The sequence below is a fragment of the Protobothrops mucrosquamatus genome, unplaced genomic scaffold, assembly GCF_001527695.2.
Source record: "Protobothrops mucrosquamatus isolate PMUCROS unplaced genomic scaffold, P.Mucros_1.0 scaffold381, whole genome shotgun sequence".
In the NCBI taxonomy this organism is placed as follows: domain Eukaryota; kingdom Metazoa; phylum Chordata; class Lepidosauria; order Squamata; family Viperidae; genus Protobothrops; species Protobothrops mucrosquamatus.
The window spans coordinates 199,028-217,325 of NW_015386713.1; the positions used below are offsets into that span (position 1 = coordinate 199,028).

The window sequence follows — 18,298 nt, forward strand, 5'->3', positions numbered from 1 at the left end:
GATTGAAGAGACCACTCGATCCATTTTGTTTTAAAAATGCTAATTTTTACTGAAGTCACTTATTTCATTAAAATGCGTACAGTGATACTCTTTCCCCCTTTAGACTGATACAAGAAGGTCTCCTGTCACCGTGGCCCAGCAAGGGATCTCTTCTTGATCCTGTGTGCTGCAAAGACATTGATTAATAGATGGACGGGATGAGATTGAGGCTGGGACAGACAGGTTAGGGTACAGAACAACAGACAATTGGAGACAAAACATGATAGATAAATTAGATACTAAAAATACAAAGCCAAGTTTCCAATAAGATGTTTAAGGGAGCCTCCCATGAATTTCCCCCGAGGACTAAGTGAAGGAAAAACTCTTTAGGGATTCAACTACAGGCAGCCCTTGACTTATAACCATTCGTGAAGTTACAATGGAAGTGAAAAAAGTGGCCGATGACCATTTCCCACACGTATGACCTTGCAGCAGGCCCAGGGTCACGTGATGAAAAATCGGATGCTTTGGCAACTGGCTCACACGGCCGTCGCAGCGTCCCGGGGGGGGGTGTCACGTGACCCCCATTTGTAACTTTCTGACGTGCAAAGTCAATGGGGCAAGAGAGATTCACGTAACAGCCGTCTCACTAACTTAACACCTGCAGGGATTCACTTAATAACTGTGGGAAGAAAGGTCATAAAATGGGGCAAAACTCACTTAACAAAACCGGCTTAGCCCATGGAAATTTGGGGCTCAACGGCGGTCATAAATCAAGGACTACCTGTACCAGCACACAACCCTTACGGCCGCTTTCGAGGCTGCCCCTCCCAGGACAAAAGAGCAGGAGAGAAAGAGAGAATGAGCTTGCAAAGCACCTTTTTTTGGGGGGGGGGGAAGTGGGGTCCCTCTTGTGTCGCTGGAGGCCTGCCTGACGTCCTTGGCCAAGAGGGGAAGAACGACAGACTTGCCAGAACCGATTTAACAGTTTATTCAAAGGAAGAAAGGGGATGCTGGCTTCCCTCCCTCCCCCGCAGGCTGCTGCTCGTCCAACATTTCTGCAGGGCGTGAATGCTCAGAGGGGCTGCTTTAAAAAAAAAAAGAACCTGGGAAAAGGCATTAGAAAAAAAAAGAAGGAAGCTGGGAGACTCCTGAATGGGAAAGTCTCTTAGGAATGCAGGCTGGGGGGCTACTTTACTCCCCAGAGTCTGAGACTGGTCCAGTGAAGTGTGTGTGTGTGAGAGAGAGAGCTTTTCAGTGGCACAAGAGGCCACTGGCGCCAGCAAATGTGGGGATCCCAGGGCTGATGTCATGCAGAACCAGCGCCCGGGCGACGGGCACAAGCAGGCGGGCACGGGAGCAATTCCGCAGCTGGGTTACCAAAAACGTGGCAGCTGTGAAATCAGCCTGGCAGCCCCTTCCCCAGCCGAGAAACGGGCCGCAGGACGACGTGCCCAGCTAACAACTATCTGCTGCCCGGAGCTGCCCCTTGCCTGGCAAACCGGCTGCCCGGGACCTCAGTTCACCTATTGGCTATTGCAGTGGGAGAGAAGACCCGGAGAGGCCATGCTGGGGATGGCTGGACTCGGAGCGTCGGACTCTGCCCATGTTCAGGGTTTCATGTTGCTCAGGCGGATATCTCGCTCGTGCTCAAACTGACGGTAATCCACTCTTTCCAGGAAGGCTCGTCTCTCCAGGTACCTGCAGGGAGGAGGCAGAGAGTCCCCATCAAGGTTCTTGAGGAAGCTCGCAAATATTTAAAAAAAAAAAAAAAAAACCTGGGGAAAGAATGCTGCTGCTGCTTCTGGGAGCAAGAGCAACAAGTGTCACTCATCCAGCAGTTGCCAAGGGAACAGAACTTTTTACCCATCTTTCCCTCGGTTGTGGATGGCCAGCTCATCGCCGATGCCTTCTTCTTCTTTGAAGGTCTCCCAGTCCAGCTTGGACTTCTCCAGCGTGCTCATTTTCTGCTTTTTGGCACCCATCTTCCCCAGAAGGCTGTTCATACTGCTAGGCCGCTTCACTCTGCAAAGGCAAAGCAGAAGATAAGACGACTTCGAGGTGACGGACAGGCCCATCTCTCCAGCTGCATCCAGCTTTGGTCACCACGATGTAAAAAAGATGCTGAGACTCTAGAAAGAGCGCAGGGAAGAGCAACAAAGATGATCAGGGGACTGGAGGCTGAAACATATGAAGAATGACGGCAGGAATTGGGTAGGTCTAGTTTAATGAAGGACTAGGAGAGACATGAGTGTTCCAACATCTCAGGGCCTGCCCCAAAGAAGAGGGAGTCAAGCTATTCTCCAAAGCGCCTGAAGGCAGGACAAGAAGCAACGGATGGAAACTAATCAAGGAGAGAAGCAACCTAGAACTAAGGAGAAACTTCCTGACAGTTAGAACAATTAACCAGTGAAATGGCTTGCCTTCAGAAGTTGTGAGTTGTGGGGCTCCATCACTGAAACTTTTTAAGAGATTCGTCAGCTGCTTGTATGAAATGGCACGGGGTCTCCTGCTTGAGCAAGGGTTGACTAGATGACCTTCAAGGCCCCTTCCGACTTTGTTCTTCTAACTTCCTACCACTCTTCAATGTCAAAAGTCTACCTGTCCATCCAGGGTATCCTCTTTTTGGTTTCCGGCATCTTTGTGAAACGGCAACAAGATTTTAAGCAACTTAAATTGCAGTTATCAAATTGCATCCAACAAGTGGGCTCCTAATCCCACCGGACAGGCTTAATACAAAATGCAAAGCGCTCGAAATGCAGGACAAACAAACCTAGCCTGCCGTTTCTGTGGGCTCCTGCAGTAAAACAGGCTCCCTGCTGCTTGCCAAATAGCCTTGTCACCAATTCTTCAGCACAACTGGGGCAATGAAGTGTAACCAGGCAGGAGCCGTCGGCTTGGCTCCCCGCTAGTGAGAAATCCCATCCCCTAAGTGACAACCGTGTAGCCCTGAGGCTAGACAGAAAGCACAGCACACATTCGCACAGGGCCCGCTGCGGATCCATCACAAAATCCGTGAAGCGCAAAGCTGCGCCCTCCATTAGCAGAGGCTTAGACCTGTACAGTAGTTTATTTTGCATTCCTGGGAGAACTTCCTTTCTACTGACCTGGGGCCATCCTGAAAATCTGGAAAGGAAATGACTGGCATTCTTAAGCAGATGAAATAAGACGGAAAGCCGTAAGGAGCACATGCCCAAAGTTCAGGCTGTTTTAATGAATCAGCCGAGGAAAGAAAGAGATTTTGTCCAAGCCTGGTTTCAGGGTTCAGTCACTCTTTCTCCATCCTGCAGCTGCTCATGAACCAGATGCAAAGTTTAAAGGAATGAGGTCTGTCTTCAGATGAGCAGACTGGCTAAACGTTGAGAAACGTTTATTTCCTCTCTTCCTCCGAGTGCCAAAATAACACTTTTCCACTCCAAAATACACATAGGCCTTGACCTACAACCTATAATCCATCCTATCCTATCCTATCCTTGTATTCTATTCTATTCTACTTATTTCTATTCTATTCTATTCCTTATTTCTATTCTATTCTATTCTATTCTTTCTCTATTCTATTCTATTCTATTCTATTCCTTATTTCTATTCTACTTATTTCTATTCTACTCTACTCTACTCTATTCTATTCTTTTTTCTATACTATTCTATTCTATTCTATTCTATTCTATTCTATTCTATTCTATTCTATTCTATTCTATTCTATTCTATTCTATTCTATTCTACTCTACTCTACTCTACTCTACTCTACTCTAGCCACTTGCCTTTAGTAAAGTGTACTTTCCCTAACCGTGGGTCTGACCAAGCTGGGACGTTTGACACCGCGTCTGCAGTCTTCATTCAGAGCAAGAAGGAAGACAGGGGGGCTTTTGACCTGTAGAAAGCAAGGCTCTCCTCTTCCAGATGGGAAATGGGGCTTGTCTGGATGAGGAATCCAGTGGCCACCCTGGACGCAGCTCTCAGGGGTGAAGGGCATCCCAGCGACCTTTCCCAGGATCTCATCCTAGGTGGCCAGACTCCCTGGCCCTTCACGCCCCCAGTGAGGAATTTAGCACTCAACATCCGCTTTGCTCTCAAAGAACTGACAGCTGGAGGAGGAGGACCCGTTTTTTCCCCCCTCCCATTACAAAGCACCGGTTGCAGGCAGTCCTCGACAAATCTGCCTCCCTCCCTTGACTTCGCTTGTTTGAAGGTTACGAAGGGTGATCACGTGACCTTGGGACAGTACAGCTGTCATGCCGGTTGCCAAGCACCCGAATTTTGATCACGTGACCGCTGCAGCAACGGCCGTGTGTGTGAATACCAGCCAAGATCACGTTTTTCTGTGCCGTTGTAACTGTGAACAGTCACTAAACCGAGGACTACCTGTATCCCTTCTACCAGCGCACGGGCTGAACCCAGCACCGGCTCTACCTTTCAGAGCTGCTCAAAGTCAGGGTGGCTCAAACCCCCTGCTCTGGGGCTTCTCCTTGGACTCTAGCATCGCTTCTCCCAGAAAAAGGCCTCTAAGCACAGGAGCTGGATTTGGTTCCCAGGCGCATCGTCCGGCACGGCTTCCAGCTCCCCTTTTGGCTGGTGACGGCGGATCTGTGCTTTGCAGCTGCGCTCCCAGTTTCCACAAAGCCCCGAGCAGTTTAATGAAGGACAGATGCTCGGCACGGTTTCCCTCTTCCTCCTCTGCTGCTACTGCTTGAACGAGTCAGCCTTCCCCTGGAGAATTTCTACTCCTGGCCCAGGTTTGGAAAGGCGTCAAGGAGTTGCAACACGAAGCTGAACGCACTAAATCAAGGGTGTCTAACCTGGGTGACTTTAAGACTTGTGGACTTCAACTCCTTCTTTTCACCAGATATACCCAATTCAATTCAGTTCACAATAGAGTTGGAAGGTCTTCTAGTCCAGGGGTCCCCAACCGCCGGTCTCTGGACCGGTACCGGGCCACGGCATGCCAGCAACTGGTCCACACAAACAAGCAAAGCCCCATCTGCGGGATGCAAGCAGCACACAAAACCATGCCCCCTCTGGTCCACGGAAAAACCTTTCTCCATGGAACCGGTCCCTGGTGCCCAAAAGGTCGGGGACCTCTCTTCTAGTCCAACCCCCTTGGCTCAAGCAGAAGACCTTATACCATTTCAGACAGGTGACTGTCCAGTCTCTTCTTAAAAACCTCCAGTGATGGAGCACCTACAACCTCTGACAGCAAGCCTTTCCACTGATTCATTGTCCTCCCTGTTAGGAAGTTTCTCCTTAATTCCAGGTTGCTTCTCTCCTTGATCAGTTTCCACCCACTGTTTCTTGTCCTGCCTTCAGGTGCTTTGGAAAATTGTGCAGGGGATGGACACACCGAGGCACAGAACTCCACTGTAGCTTGACAAAAGAGATCTGCAATGGAGGGCTTGTGACTTCACCTGGACCAGGGGTAGTCAACCTTGGCTCTTTTATGACTTGTGGACTTCAACTCCCAGAATTCCTGAGCCAGCTTAGCTGGCTCAGGAATTCTGGGAGTTGAAGTCCACAAGTCATAAAAGAGCCAAGGTTGACTACCCCTGACCTGGACAATAGCTGCCTTAAAGGCTCAGAGGACCAGGAGAGGTCTTGCGCCCTCTGGTGGCTGGTGCCGGGACAGGAATTTATTCAGTGCAGACTCTGCGCTCCATGTGCCAACGGGATTTCCAGAGACTCATGGGCTTTGGCCAGTCTTTCTTGTCTAACCAACCAAGTTGGGACGGATGACAATACCAGGGCGAGTTCTCCCTCCCCTGCCAGGGGGCTGCTCCAGGGCATTCATCCATTCCCTTCCTAGGTTGGGTGAGAAAGAAGGAACTTCCCTGTCGGTGTCGTCCAAAAGAGTCAGCCAATTCCCGCTGGTTCTAAAGAAGCCGTGGCAATCCCCTCCCAGCGTTCGTGCGACCTGCGCTGCACGGACAGAGTTTCCCAGGATCTTNCTGGCCTAGGGGAAATTTTTAGTGGGGGTTTTAAAATAATTTTAAATTACTTAGACCAATTATTAATATTCGTCTTTTAATCATGTTTTAATCTGTAGTTTGGTATTTTGTATTTTTATCTGGTTGTTAGCCGCCCTGAGTCCGCAAGGAGAAGGGCGGGATATAAATATAAGCAATAAATAAATAAATAAATAAATAATCAAGGAGAGGAGCAACCTAGAATTAAGGAGGAATTTCCTGGCAGTGAGGACAGTTAGCCAGTGAAATGGCTTGCCTTCAGAAGTTGTGAGCTGTGGTGCTCCATCACTGAAACTTTTTAAGAGATTCAACATGGCACGGGGTCTCCTGCTTGAGCAAGGGTTGACTAGATGACCTTCAAGGCCCCTTCCGACTTTGTTCTTCTAACTTCCTACCACTCTTCAATGTCAAAAGTCTACCTGTCCATCCAGGGTATCCTCTTTTTGGTTTCCGGCATCTTTGTGAAACGGCAACAAGATTTTAAGCAACTTAAATTGCAGTTATCAAATTGCATCCAACAAGTGGGCTCCTAATCCCACCGGACAGGCTTAATACAAAATGCAAAGCGCTCGAAATGCAGGACAAACAAACCTAGCCTGCCATTTCTGTGGGCTCCTGCAGTAAAACAGGCTCCCTGCTGCTTGCCAAATAGCCTTGTCACCAATTCTTCAGCACAACTGGGGCAATGAAGTGTAACCACCCGCTAGTGAGAAATCCCATCCCCTAAGTGACAACCGTGTAGCCCTGAGGCTAGACAGAAAGCACAGCACACATTCGCACAGGGCCCGCTGCGGATCCATCACAAAATCCGTGAAGCGCAAAGCTGCGCCCTCCATTAGCAGAGGCTTAGACCTGTACAGTAGTTTATTTTGCATTCCTGGGAGAACTTCCTTTCTACTGACCTGGGGCCATCCTGAAAATCTGGAAAGGAAATGACTGGCATTCTTAAGCAGATGAAATAAGACGGAAAGCCGTGAGGAGCACATGCCCAAAGTTCAGGCTGTTTTAATGAATCAGCCGAGGAAAGAAAGAGATTTTGTCCAAGCCTGGTTTCAGGGCTCAGTCACTCTTTCTCCATCCCGCAGCTGCTCATGAACCAGATGCAAAGTTTAAAGGAATGAGGTCTGTCTTCAGATGAGCAGACTGGCTAAATGTTGAGAAACGTTTATTTCCTCTCTTCCTCCGAGTGCCAAAATAACACTTTTCCACTCCAAAATACACATAGGCCTTGACCTACAACCTATAATCCATCCTATCCTATCCTACTATTCTATTCTATTCCTTATTTCTATTCTATTCTAATCTATTTCTTATTTCTATTCTATTCTATTCTATTCTATTCTATTCTATTCCTTATTTCTATTCTATTCTATTCTATTCTATTCTATTCTATTCTATTCTATTCTATTCCTTATTTCTACTCTACTCTACTCTACTCTACTCTACTCTACTCTACTCTACTCTAACCACTTGCCTTTAGTAAAGTGTACTTTCCCTAACCGTGGGTCTGACCAAGCTGGGACGTTTGACACCGCATCTGCAGTCTTCATTCACAGCAAGAAGGAAGACAGGGGGGCTTCTGACCTGTAGAAAGCAAGGCTCTCCTCTTCCAGATGGGAAACGGGGCTTGTCTGGATGAGGAATCCAGTGGCCACCCTGGACGCAGCTCTCAGGGGTGAAGGGCATCCCAGCGACCTTTCCCAGGATCTCATCCTAGGTGGCCAGACTCCCTGGCCCTTCACGCCCCCAGTGAGGAATTTAGCACTCAACATCCGCTTTGCTCTCAAAGAACTGACAGCTGGAGGAGGAGGACCCGTTTTTCCCCCCCTTCCATTACAAAGCATCGGTTGCAGGCAGTCCTCAGCAAATCTGCCTCCCTCCCTTGACTTCGCTTGTTTGAAGGTTACAAATGGTGATCACGTGACCTTGGGACAGTACAGCTGTCATGCCGGTTGCCAAGCACCCGAATTTTGATCACGTGACCGCTGCAGCAACGGCCGTGTGTGTGAATACCAGCCAAGATCACGTTTTTCTGTGCCGTTGTAACTGTGAACAGTCACTAAACCGAGGACTACCTGTATCCCTTCTACCAGCGCACGGGCTGAACCCAGCACCGGCTCTACCTTTCAGAGCTGCTCAAAGTCAGGGTGGCTCAAACCCCCTGCTCTGGGGCTTCTCCTTGGGCTCTAGCATCGCGTCTCCCAGAAAAAGGCCTCTAAGCACAGGAGCTGGATTTGGTTCCCAGGCGCATCGTCCGGCACGGCTTCCAACTCCCCTTTTGGCTGGTGACGGCGGATCTGTGCTTTGCAGCTGCGCTCCCAGTTTCCACAAAGCCCCGAGCAGCTTAATGAAGGACAGATGCTCGGCACGGTTTCCCTCTTCCTCCCCTGCTGCTACTGCTTGAACGAGTCAGCCTTCCCCTGGAGAATTTCTACTCCTGGCCCAGGTTTGGAAAGGCGTCAAGGAGTTGCAACACGAAGCCGAACGCACTAAATCAAGGGTGTCTAACCTGGGTGACTTTAAGACTTGTGGACTTCAACTCCTTCTTTTCACCAGATATAACCAATTCAATTCAGTTCAGAATAGAGTTGGAAGGTCTTCTAATCCAGGGGTCCCCAACCGCCGGTCTCTGGACCGGTACCGGGCCACGGCATGCCAGCAACTGGTCCACACAAACAAGCAAAGCCCCATCTGCGGGATGCAAGCAGCACACAAAACCATGCCCCCTCTGGTCCATGGAAAAACCTTTCTCCATGGAACCGGTCCCTGGTGCCCAAAAGGTCGGGGACCTCTGTTCTAGTCCAACCCCCTTGGCTCAAGCAGAAGACCTTATACCATTTCAGACAGGTGACTGTCCAGTCTCTTCTTAAAAACCTCCAGTGATGGAGCACCTACAACCTCTGACAGCAAGCCTTTCCACTGATTCATTGTCCTCCCTGTTAGGAAGTTTCTCCTTAATTCCAGGTTGCTTCTCTCCTTGATCAGTTTCCACCCACTGTTTCTTGTCCTGCCTTCAGGGGCTTTGGAAAATTGTGCAGGGGATGGACACACCGAGGCACAGAACTCCACTGTAGCTTGACAAAAGAGATCTGCAATGGAGGGCTTGTGACTTCACCTGGACCAGGGGTAGTCAACCTTGGCTCTTTTATGACTTGTGGACTTCAATTCCCAGAATTCCTGAGCCAGCTTAGCTGGCTCAGGAATTCTGGGAGTTGAAGTCCACAAGTCATAAAAGAGCCAAGGTTGACTACCCCTGACCTGGACAATAGCTTAAAGGCTCAGAGGACCAGGAGAGGTCTTGCGCCCTCTGGTGGCTGGTGCCGGGACAGGAATTTATTCAGTGCAGACTCTGCGCTCCATGTGCCAACGGGATTTCCAGAGACTCATGGGCTTTGGCCAGTCTTTCTTGTCTAACCAACCAAGTTGGGACGGATGACAATACCAGGGTGAGTTCTCCCTCCCCTGCCAGGGGGCTGCTCCAGGGCATTCATCCATTCCCTTCCTAGGTTGGGTGAGAAAGAAGGAACTTCCCTGTCGGTGTCGTCCAAAAGAGTCAGCCAATTCCCGCTGGTTCTAAAGAAGCCGTGGCAATCCCCTCCCAGCGTTCGTGCGACCTGCGCTGCACGGACAGAGTTTCCCAGGATCTTACCCCGAAATAGTTGGATGCGATGTCTGGGTTGCCACCTTCGGCTCCTGCTCCTTCAGAAACTGCTGGCCTTCCTTCGAAGCGGGATCGACTTCCTTGCTGACCCTGCCAGAGGGAGGAAAGACAGAAAGGAAACGAGGACCTTAAAGCAGAGGCCATTCCTTCCGTTAAAATGCACAGCAACTACCCAATAATCAGCCCCCTCCCCTAAAGAAATTATAAAGCTGTTCTAGGCATTAAAGTTTCCCCCCAATTTATAAAACGATGAATAGCTGCCAGAAGCGTCAGGCAGAAAGGTTTGACTGAACAAATCTCTACCCTTGGCTTGAATTCCAAAAAGGCAGGCAAGAACGAATAAATTTTCTCCAGGAAACTAAAAAAAGAAGCAGCCAGTTTTGCTGCTTATCAAACGGTTTTGCTTGAAGGAGCAAATTAGCATTTCCTTTTCACGAAGGAATGGATAACCGCCAAGGAAGGGATTTGCAGACACACAGAGCACACAGTGAAAAGGTCAAGGCAAAAAAAAAAAAAAAAAAAGCAATGGTTAATCTCAAAAACATAAATCATTTTCCAGTTACAAACCCAGATCCTGGCTTCGGAATGCCGGTTTCGCACTATCAGGGGGAATTTGTGTGAAAAGCAATTCTTGAGTTTAATAACCGCATGGGAGATAAAGACGAAATAAACAATTCCTACGGTAAATAGATCTTTCTCATGTTGTTTTAATCCCATCTGTTTTTCCTTTCGGCATGACCTTGTGTTTGCCTCCCCCCCCTCCGTTTTCAGCATCCTCAAAAATTCCTTTCATTCTTCCTTGAAAGCCATCGAGGGAGGAAGCATAGCGTCCCTCTAGAACAGAGGTGGGGAACGACGGCCCCTTTATGACTTGGGGACTTCAACTCCCAGAATCCCAGTCCCGATCTTTTATTTAGGAAACTCTGCTTAACGCATAACTCAATTACGCCTTCCTGTTATGCAAAACCTTCGCTTCCCTGCGCTGGCCCAATTTCCTTCCCAAACCTCTAAGGAAGAGCCACATCCTACGCACTCTTCAGTCCCAGATCTTCAACCTCTCCATGTGGTGACTGCCTCACCGAGGCTGCTCTGAAAATCTTTTGGAGGTTTGGGCAGTTTTCTGGGCTTTCAGCTCCCCAAACTGAGGGCTGCCATTTCCTTCCCAGGCCTTTAAAGGACAAGGCAGCCCTTGCCCTGAACACCAGCCCATCAGACTCTGAGTTACTTTTCAGGATTGCTGACAAACGGCCGGGGTTGTCTCCCAATTTCTCTCCGGGGTTTCAAAGGTCTTCTTCGTGAGACTTGAGACAGCAGCCTAAAACAGGCAGGCTGACCCACCAGCTTTGGAGAATCTCAACCATCCTCAAAGCTGGTGTCCCAAAGGTGCTTTTTCAAAAAGCAACTTTCCTGGAAGATGTTTCGCTTCTCATCCAAGATGCTCTACAACCTTTTTAAAGAAAATTCCGAGAAACCTTTGGCACTATCTTCTCTAAATAGAATTTAAGGTGATCAGTTCAAGGAAAAAGAAAGTTCAGTTGCCTGTTGAAAAAACACCCTTTGGGACCACCAGCTTTGAGGAAACTCCACGTAGGCACTTACTTGCCTATTGTATGTGTGTTTTAACACAGCTCTGCTGTTTTATAGTCCTGTGAAACGCTTTAAGGTCCCTGTTTTGCAGCAAAAAACCAATTTATAATATGGTCGTTGCCCTCTAATTGTTAGCTGCTGTTTGAATGGAGCAGTTGAATGCAAAGGGAACAGGCCAAACTTACCTCACCTCTTCGCCAGCAAAGTCAAACACTTTGGTGACTGTGATTTTGTTACTCTCGGTTTCCTTTGGTTCCCCTTGAGGCTTGCACACATTCTTCTCAGCAGCTGTCTAACCAAAACAGGAAAGGGGGGGGAAAAACACATTTGTTTGAGCGCCGGAGGTACCTCAGGCCCTTTTAATGCATCCATTGCTAAGGCCATTACCCAGCATTCACCTCAAAGTGCTGAATTAATTGGCTACGCTTCACGGCCAGAAAATAAAATTCAGCATGTTGTGAGAACAGATATGTGTGGATCTTTTTAAGCCAATTAGCCTAATTAGGACAATACTCTCAATGCAGCAGTGCTTAAAATACCATTCAGAGTGGACTAATGATTTGCTAGAACTCTAGTTCTCATTTTTATTCCCATAATCTTTCCAGGGGAAATTAACTGCATTTTCATTCACAAATCAAATAAAATACCTTTATTACTGTCTTTGACTAGCCTTTATAATTAAAAAAGTACAATTAAAAAAGAAGAATTTAATACAATTAGTTTTTAGAGAAAGGAAGAAAAAATAACGAGACAATAAAACAGTATATAAACATTTTTGTGCAGTTGTGAGACTTGGTAAAAAAAAAAAAAAGGCCAGCTGCACAAAAAATGTTATGTGCTGTTTTATTGTCTCATTATTTTTCCCCCTTTCATTATTTTATTATTTTATTGTTAAGTGTAGGCTTACTGTCCCTTAAAAATAACAAACATAAAATTTATCTGTGTGGCCCTCATATTTGGGAATGACTGGTGCAATCAAAGCCAGGCCAAGCCTAATTATGACAATGCTCTCCCTGTAGCAATGCTTAAAATATCATTCAGGAGTGGACTGACTTGCCAGAATCCTCGGTCTCATTTCATTCCTGTAATCTTTCCAGGGGAAATGAAAAGACACCATTTCAGCTTAATGACATTATTTTCATTCACATAATTTCATATGGTCTTAAATCTTTTTATTGTTAACCCTTTTATTGTCCACAAAGGTCTCTATGTTGGGTTAGCATCCATCCTTTTAAACAAAACTAACTTTCTGGTTGTAACGGTGAAATGGGATATACAAGGAGTCCCGCCAACATACCTGGACAGAAATACAGTCTACTGCAGTTCAACTGATTTCAGAGATCTTTGATTAGAGATTTGCTGAAATCCAGTCATATTCTTTGGAGAAAGGAGATACCTATTTGAACAAACCATAATGGAAGTTTCCCTTTCTATTTCAAACAGTGATGTCTGAATGACAGTTTCCCCCTTACCTTGTGTTTCTGATGGCAGGGAGTTTGATCTGCAGAAACGGCTTTGGGTTTCTGGGCAACATCGCTGAGGAAGCTGGCCCACAGCGCATCCTCCTTTTTCCTTTCTTCGTTTTTGTTTATATACGTGTTATGACTTTCTCCCGATTCACCGTCCTCCTCGTCACTTTTATTGTCTTTGGAAGATTCTCCTTCACCCAGATCTAAGAAAAGCCTGTGTTGTTTCTTCCTTTTCCTAGGGAAAAAGTCTATCGTTATCAGCAAATGAATTACCAGTCAAGAACCTAAAATGGCTGCAAGGATTATTTGTGAGAGCTTGGGAACAACCAGGAGCGTCTGCAGGGTTTGGCTAAAACAGTTAAAATGGCTGCCAGAACAGGGCGACTGAAGCACCGTGTGTTGTTGTCGCCATGTTGATTTTTCTGACCACATCCTGCGGACACTGAGCAATCTTGTGTTAAGTAAAAAGGGCAATAAGTGAAATTGCTCTCCTCCTTCATCACTTTCTACTAATAAAACACCTTATCAAAAAAATGACAGTTTCGGACATAATTTTAAAAAGGAAGCAAAGCAACACTTCCTTTTCTTTTTTTCCTCTGATGCAAATTGCTGCTCACCGAGGTGCGATTCCTTTAGCGTCTTTTTTGCATGTCTTCCAGTCTGGCTGCTGCTTCTCCTCCTCCTCCACTTCCTCTTCCTTTATCAGCTCGCTGACATCGTCTTCACTGTATTCTTCGCCTGTGTCAACACAGCCTCAGTTACCCAAAAGCAACAGATTGTCCCTAGGAATACAGGGGACTAGACCCAACTAGACCCCTGAGCAAAGGGAGCCTTGTAATCGGAGGAAAAGCTGAAAGAGAAACTTTTATCCTACATCTCCCCTCCGGCAGACCAGAGATATGCGGGATATCCAGCTGGGCTGCTGGATTCCTGCTGCAAAATTGGAAAAAGGCTGTTTCTTGGTTTCTTTCTCCCTCCTGGTCATTTAAAGTATGAGAACGACAGCAATAAGGACGTATGTGGCTGGCAGCTGCTGGAGACTCAATGCCAACCTCAAAAGAAGCATTGGTCTATTGGTGAAGGTGCCTAGAAACCAGGAGCCTGTGAGTTCTAGTTGCACCTTAAGGCATGAGAAGCGCCTGGGTGACTTTAGGCCAATCATCAGGAGATGGAGAGTTCTAGTCCTGCCTTAGGCGTGAAAGCTGCTTGGGTGACTTTGGGTCAATCACCAGGAGACAGAGAGTTCTAGTTCCGCCTTAGCATGACAATCGGCTGGGTGACTTTGGGTCAATCACTCTCTCAGCCCAACCCAAGCTTGGCCACTTTAAGGCAGGGGGACTTCAACTCCCAGAATTCCCCAGCCAGCAAAGCTTGGCCACTTTAAGGGCTTTGCTGGGCTGGGGAATTCTGGGAGTTGAAGTCCGCCTGCCTTAAAGTTTCCGAGAAACGCGGATCCATTCCAGGCAGCGGCCCTGAAAGCAGACGCGGGTCTGCAGCCCAACGCCTTCCCGGCAGTGCTGGCCTTCCCTTTGGGGCGACACAACGGCGCGCCCTCCCGTCCTCGCCCCCCCTCCAGGAACCCGCGTTGGAATTGCCCATCCGAAGCGGTGCCGGGCCGCTGTCACGTGACGCCCTCAGCACGTAGCCCGGATGTTCGGAACCACCGGCCTGGACCCGGAGGCCTCACCGTCCAGCCCCGCCTGCCCAAAGCGCCCGCCCGCCCGCCCGCTCTCCCCGAGGGAGGCCGGGCGTCCCACCTGAGGGCAGGTAATCCTCGTCCTCCCCCGACGAAAAATCCTCCGAGTCCGACATGGCTCTTCCTGCGCGACTCCAACCTCACAGATCACGCCCCGCGTCGTGAGGCGAGGACCCGGAAGCACACGCCCCCCCGTCCTTTCTGCCGGAAGTACTGCTGACCCTACAGAAGAAGCCTGTGGAAAAACGTCTTTGGTGGACTCGAAGAGTTGATTGTTGGAACGTCATTTGAATATTTGACCGATCCAGGCGTGAAACATTCGAGACTCGGATAATCACGCCTAGACTCGCGCGACAGATCGGTCAAACTTGCCAAAGAACGCGTTTTGGGCTAGTTGAGAGCCAGAAAGCCTGGGAGGATTCAGATGGCAAAGGCTACGAGAGCCTGGCAGGCCTTTGCGGGTTAAGGAATGCATTGCGGATGACCTTCCAGCCGTCCGTGAGCTCCGGCTCCCCGCGTCCCTCTCCAACAGCCGAAAAGGGCTTCTGGGAAGTGTAGTTTTCCCTCGACCTATCCAAGCGGGGGAAAGAAAAAAAAAGGTAACCATAGAACGCTACGATCCTAGAGAGGCCACAACCAGGCACGGGCGAAAGCGTCCTTACCGGAAGTGCGACTGGCACCGCTCTGGGCGCGCCCCTCTCTGGCTTCGGCGACGGGATGCCGCGGCTGAGGCGGCGGCGGCGGGATGGCGGAAGGCGGCGGCGGCGCGTCGCCTCCCGACTCGGGCGGTCTCTGGCAGCAGATCCTGAGCCTCCGCTTGACCCCGCGCACGGGCAACGCCACCACCGGCGCCTGCGCCGCCGCGCTCTGCCACTTCTCAGGTAGGAGCGGGGAGCCCTCGAGGGCTTGGGGGACTACAGCGCCCACCATCTCCTGCCGGGGGCTGAGCTGGAGCTGGAGCCCAGAGCTCTGGAGACACAGCTGGGCCTCCGCACCGAACGGGCAAAGCCGAGCCCGTTGCCGAGGGGAGGGGGGTCTTCCCTGGCAGAAACCCGCCCACTCTCGTCCGCTGGGAATCATGGGTGTTGGAGTCACGAGAGCTGGAGGGCGTCTTGTTAGAAGCCCCCCAACACCCGCCGCGGGAGCCTTAAAATCAAACTTTGTCCGAGGTGTGGAGTGTCTTGTTTGGGGGCAGTTGTCACAAACAGCGTTGACACTGCTGGATGTGCTTCAGTTCCCCCTCTCCCCCACCTCTGCCCTTTGGCCACCCTGCACTGCCCCGCCCCCAGGTGTTCTTTGCCCCGCCCCCAGCTGGGCTCACCTGCCTGGCCCTTCTGGAAGCGGCTGCCACCTGCCCAGCCTTCGCGCCCCGGCTCAGTCAGGTAGAAAAGAGAGACTCCCGGGCCGAAGGGGCTCTTTACTAAAGCCAAGTGGATACAGAAGAAGCAAAGCTGGATCTGGGGTTTTCGCGCCCAAAGCGTATGGTTAACTTTTCCCTTGTTCCCATACACACACACACACACACACACACACACCATGAATCAAGGAGAGAAGCAGCCTAGAACTCAGGAGAAACTTCCTGACAGTTAGAACAATTAACCAGTGGAACAGCCAGCCTCCAGAAGCGGTGAATGCGCCAACACTGGAAGTTCCCCACTGACTTTGTGGAAAGCCGGCAGGAAGTCAACCGCTCCTCACTTAATGACCCACAAACTTTGCTTAGCGATGGTACTGAGCCTGCCAGGTTTGGCATCGCTAAGCGGAGCAGTCGCGAGATGTTGCACTTTACAAACCACATTGCTTAGTGATGGGAATTTCAGTCCCAATTGCCATTGTTAACTGAGGACTACCTATATGCCAAAGTGGCTCACTAAAGGTGAGGTACCAGGAGAGACGTAAAGGTAGTTCTCAGCTTATGAGCTTAATGGAGCCTGCCCATTATGATTCTAAGCCACGCCAGTCATAAAATAGATCTGTCATGAGACTGACCCAATTTTACAGCTTTTTTGCAGCGGCCATTAAGCAATCGCAGCAACGGTTAAGGGATCCCACGGTTTGCGACGGGTGTGTTTTTGCTGACAGAACTGTCATAAAATGCAATAACAGGACCGCAGGATGCTGCAAAGAGCTGTAAATGCTGGCTGGGGAATTCTGGGAGTTGAGGTGCACCCATCTTGAAGTTGCCACGGTTTGAGAGAAACTGGTCTTACCTGACTGGAATGCGGAGTACCTGCAGAGCAAATCTCCTCCACCTGGTAGCTCCACCTTCTTGAATTCCCAGCTCTTCTGGAAGCTGCCAGTTTCAAACCGTTGGAGGGCTCCAGCTAAGAAAGGCTTCTGTACTAATTATGCTGCCACTTTGGAGCAATGGCTTGATCTTTGCCACCGGGGGGGGGGATTATTGGCGGAAGCCATTCCCAGGTTGTCCTTCTGAGCTGTTCTTCCCTCCTCTCCCACTGCAGAGATGTGGTATGGAGTCTTCCTGTGGGCACTGGCATCGTCTCTCTTCTTCCACATCCCTGCAGGACTGCTGGCTCTTTTCACTCTCCGGAGGCACCGATACGGCAGGTTCATGCCAGTCAGCATCTTCCTGATGGGCATCGTTGGGCCATTAGCTGCCGGGACCTTAACAAGTAGGTGAATTCTGGCAGAATTTGTTGGATGGAGTTCTGGATCCTAGCAGGGGAAAAGTCTGGCTTAAGTCCGATGATACTACAGCTTAACTTACAACCATCACTGCCATTGCTAAACGAGGCAGTTCTTAAATGAGTGAGGCCTGATTTTATGACTTTGTTTGGCCAGGGTTATTAAGCGAATCACTGCAGTGAATCTCCCAGTCGTTAAGCTTCCCTTGTTGACTTCATCGGTTGGAAGCCAACTGGGAAGGTGTCCAGGGGCTATCCTACAAGCCCAGGATCCCACATACATGCATGCCAGTTGCCAAGTGCCCAAATATTGATCACATGACTGTGATTTATTACATTTTTTGCCAGAAATTTACTTCTGATTTTCAGCAAAAAACACCCCCTAGTGCAGGGGAAGGCAACCTTGGCTCTTTTATGACTCGTGGAGTTCAACTCCCAGCATAGTCATAAAAGAGCCAAGGTTGCCTACTCCTGCCCTAATGAATAATAGGTGTGCTTAACAACTGGGCCTTTGCTTTACAACCTCCTCAGAAAAAGCTTGTCAAATAGGCTCTGGTCATGTGGCAATCTGCTTTATGACTTACAACTGAAATTGTGGGCTGAGTTATGGTTATAGGTGGAGAACTACCTTTTGGGAACAGGGAGAAATCCCCCCCCCCTCAAAGTATGTCCCAGCCCAATGAAGGTGTTCTTTTCCCCTCTTCCTCTACAGGTGCTGTGATTGCCGGGGTCTACCGAGCTGCTGGGAAGAAGATGATCCCCGTTGAGGCTCTGACTTGGGGAGTGGCACAGACCTTCTGCGTGGTGGTGATTTCCTTCTTACGGATTTTGGCTACTCTTTAGCCCCTTCCCCCTTGGCCCTGGAAGACCACCCGGAGGGGTGTCGCTTGGGAATCATGGACCAGGAGATTCAAAAGCGTGAGAATCACCACAAAGTAGTTCTGTGCAATACCTTTTGAAAGCAAGAGAGCTTTGCAACAGCTTCGCTTAGCTGAGGTTGACTGGTTCAGAAGAAACCTTGTCCTGGATTGAGGCAAGTGGTCTCCCTGAAGGACCTCCCTCATCTAAGGCCAGCCAGCCAAAGACAGTCAAGAGGATTGTGGGTCCTTCTGCACATCATCATCATCCCAGCACTGACTTGGCTGCTTTCAGTGTCTGCACTGGATTGTCCTCGGGCTAAGAATAAGAAGCGGGTGACCCACAGGGAAATGTGAAAACGTTCACACTCACCGCTGTTGGTGAACAAGCGTTCAGGCTCTGGGTCTGTGTTTATAATTGGTGACATTTTTGTAACCTGAAGTGCC

The 18,298-nt window shown here is 49.2% G+C and overlaps 2 protein-coding genes across 2 annotated transcripts; one reads left to right on the forward strand and one right to left on the reverse strand.

Moving 5' to 3' along the window:
- Positions 1-1,218: 1,218 nt before the first annotated feature.
- Positions 1,219-14,537, reverse strand: CFDP1 (craniofacial development protein 1). The gene is made up of 7 exons (XM_015815872.1): positions 14,411-14,537; positions 13,271-13,391; positions 12,657-12,888; positions 11,370-11,476; positions 9,586-9,687; positions 1,846-2,004; positions 1,219-1,680 (listed from the first exon to the last, which is right to left on the reverse strand). Exons 1-7 carry the CDS (start codon positions 14,463-14,465, stop codon positions 1,590-1,592), a joined length of 867 nt encoding a protein of 288 aa, XP_015671358.1. The 5' UTR covers positions 14,466-14,537; the 3' UTR covers positions 1,219-1,589.
- A 557-nt stretch (positions 14,538-15,094) lies between these two features.
- On the forward strand, positions 15,095-17,837 carry TMEM170A (transmembrane protein 170A). The gene is made up of 3 exons (XM_015815878.1): positions 15,095-15,230; positions 16,812-16,982; positions 17,707-17,837. The coding sequence occupies exons 1-3, from the start codon at positions 15,095-15,097 to the stop codon at positions 17,835-17,837; spliced, it is 438 nt and encodes a 145-aa protein (XP_015671364.1).
- The last annotated feature ends 461 nt before the right edge of the window (positions 17,838-18,298 follow it).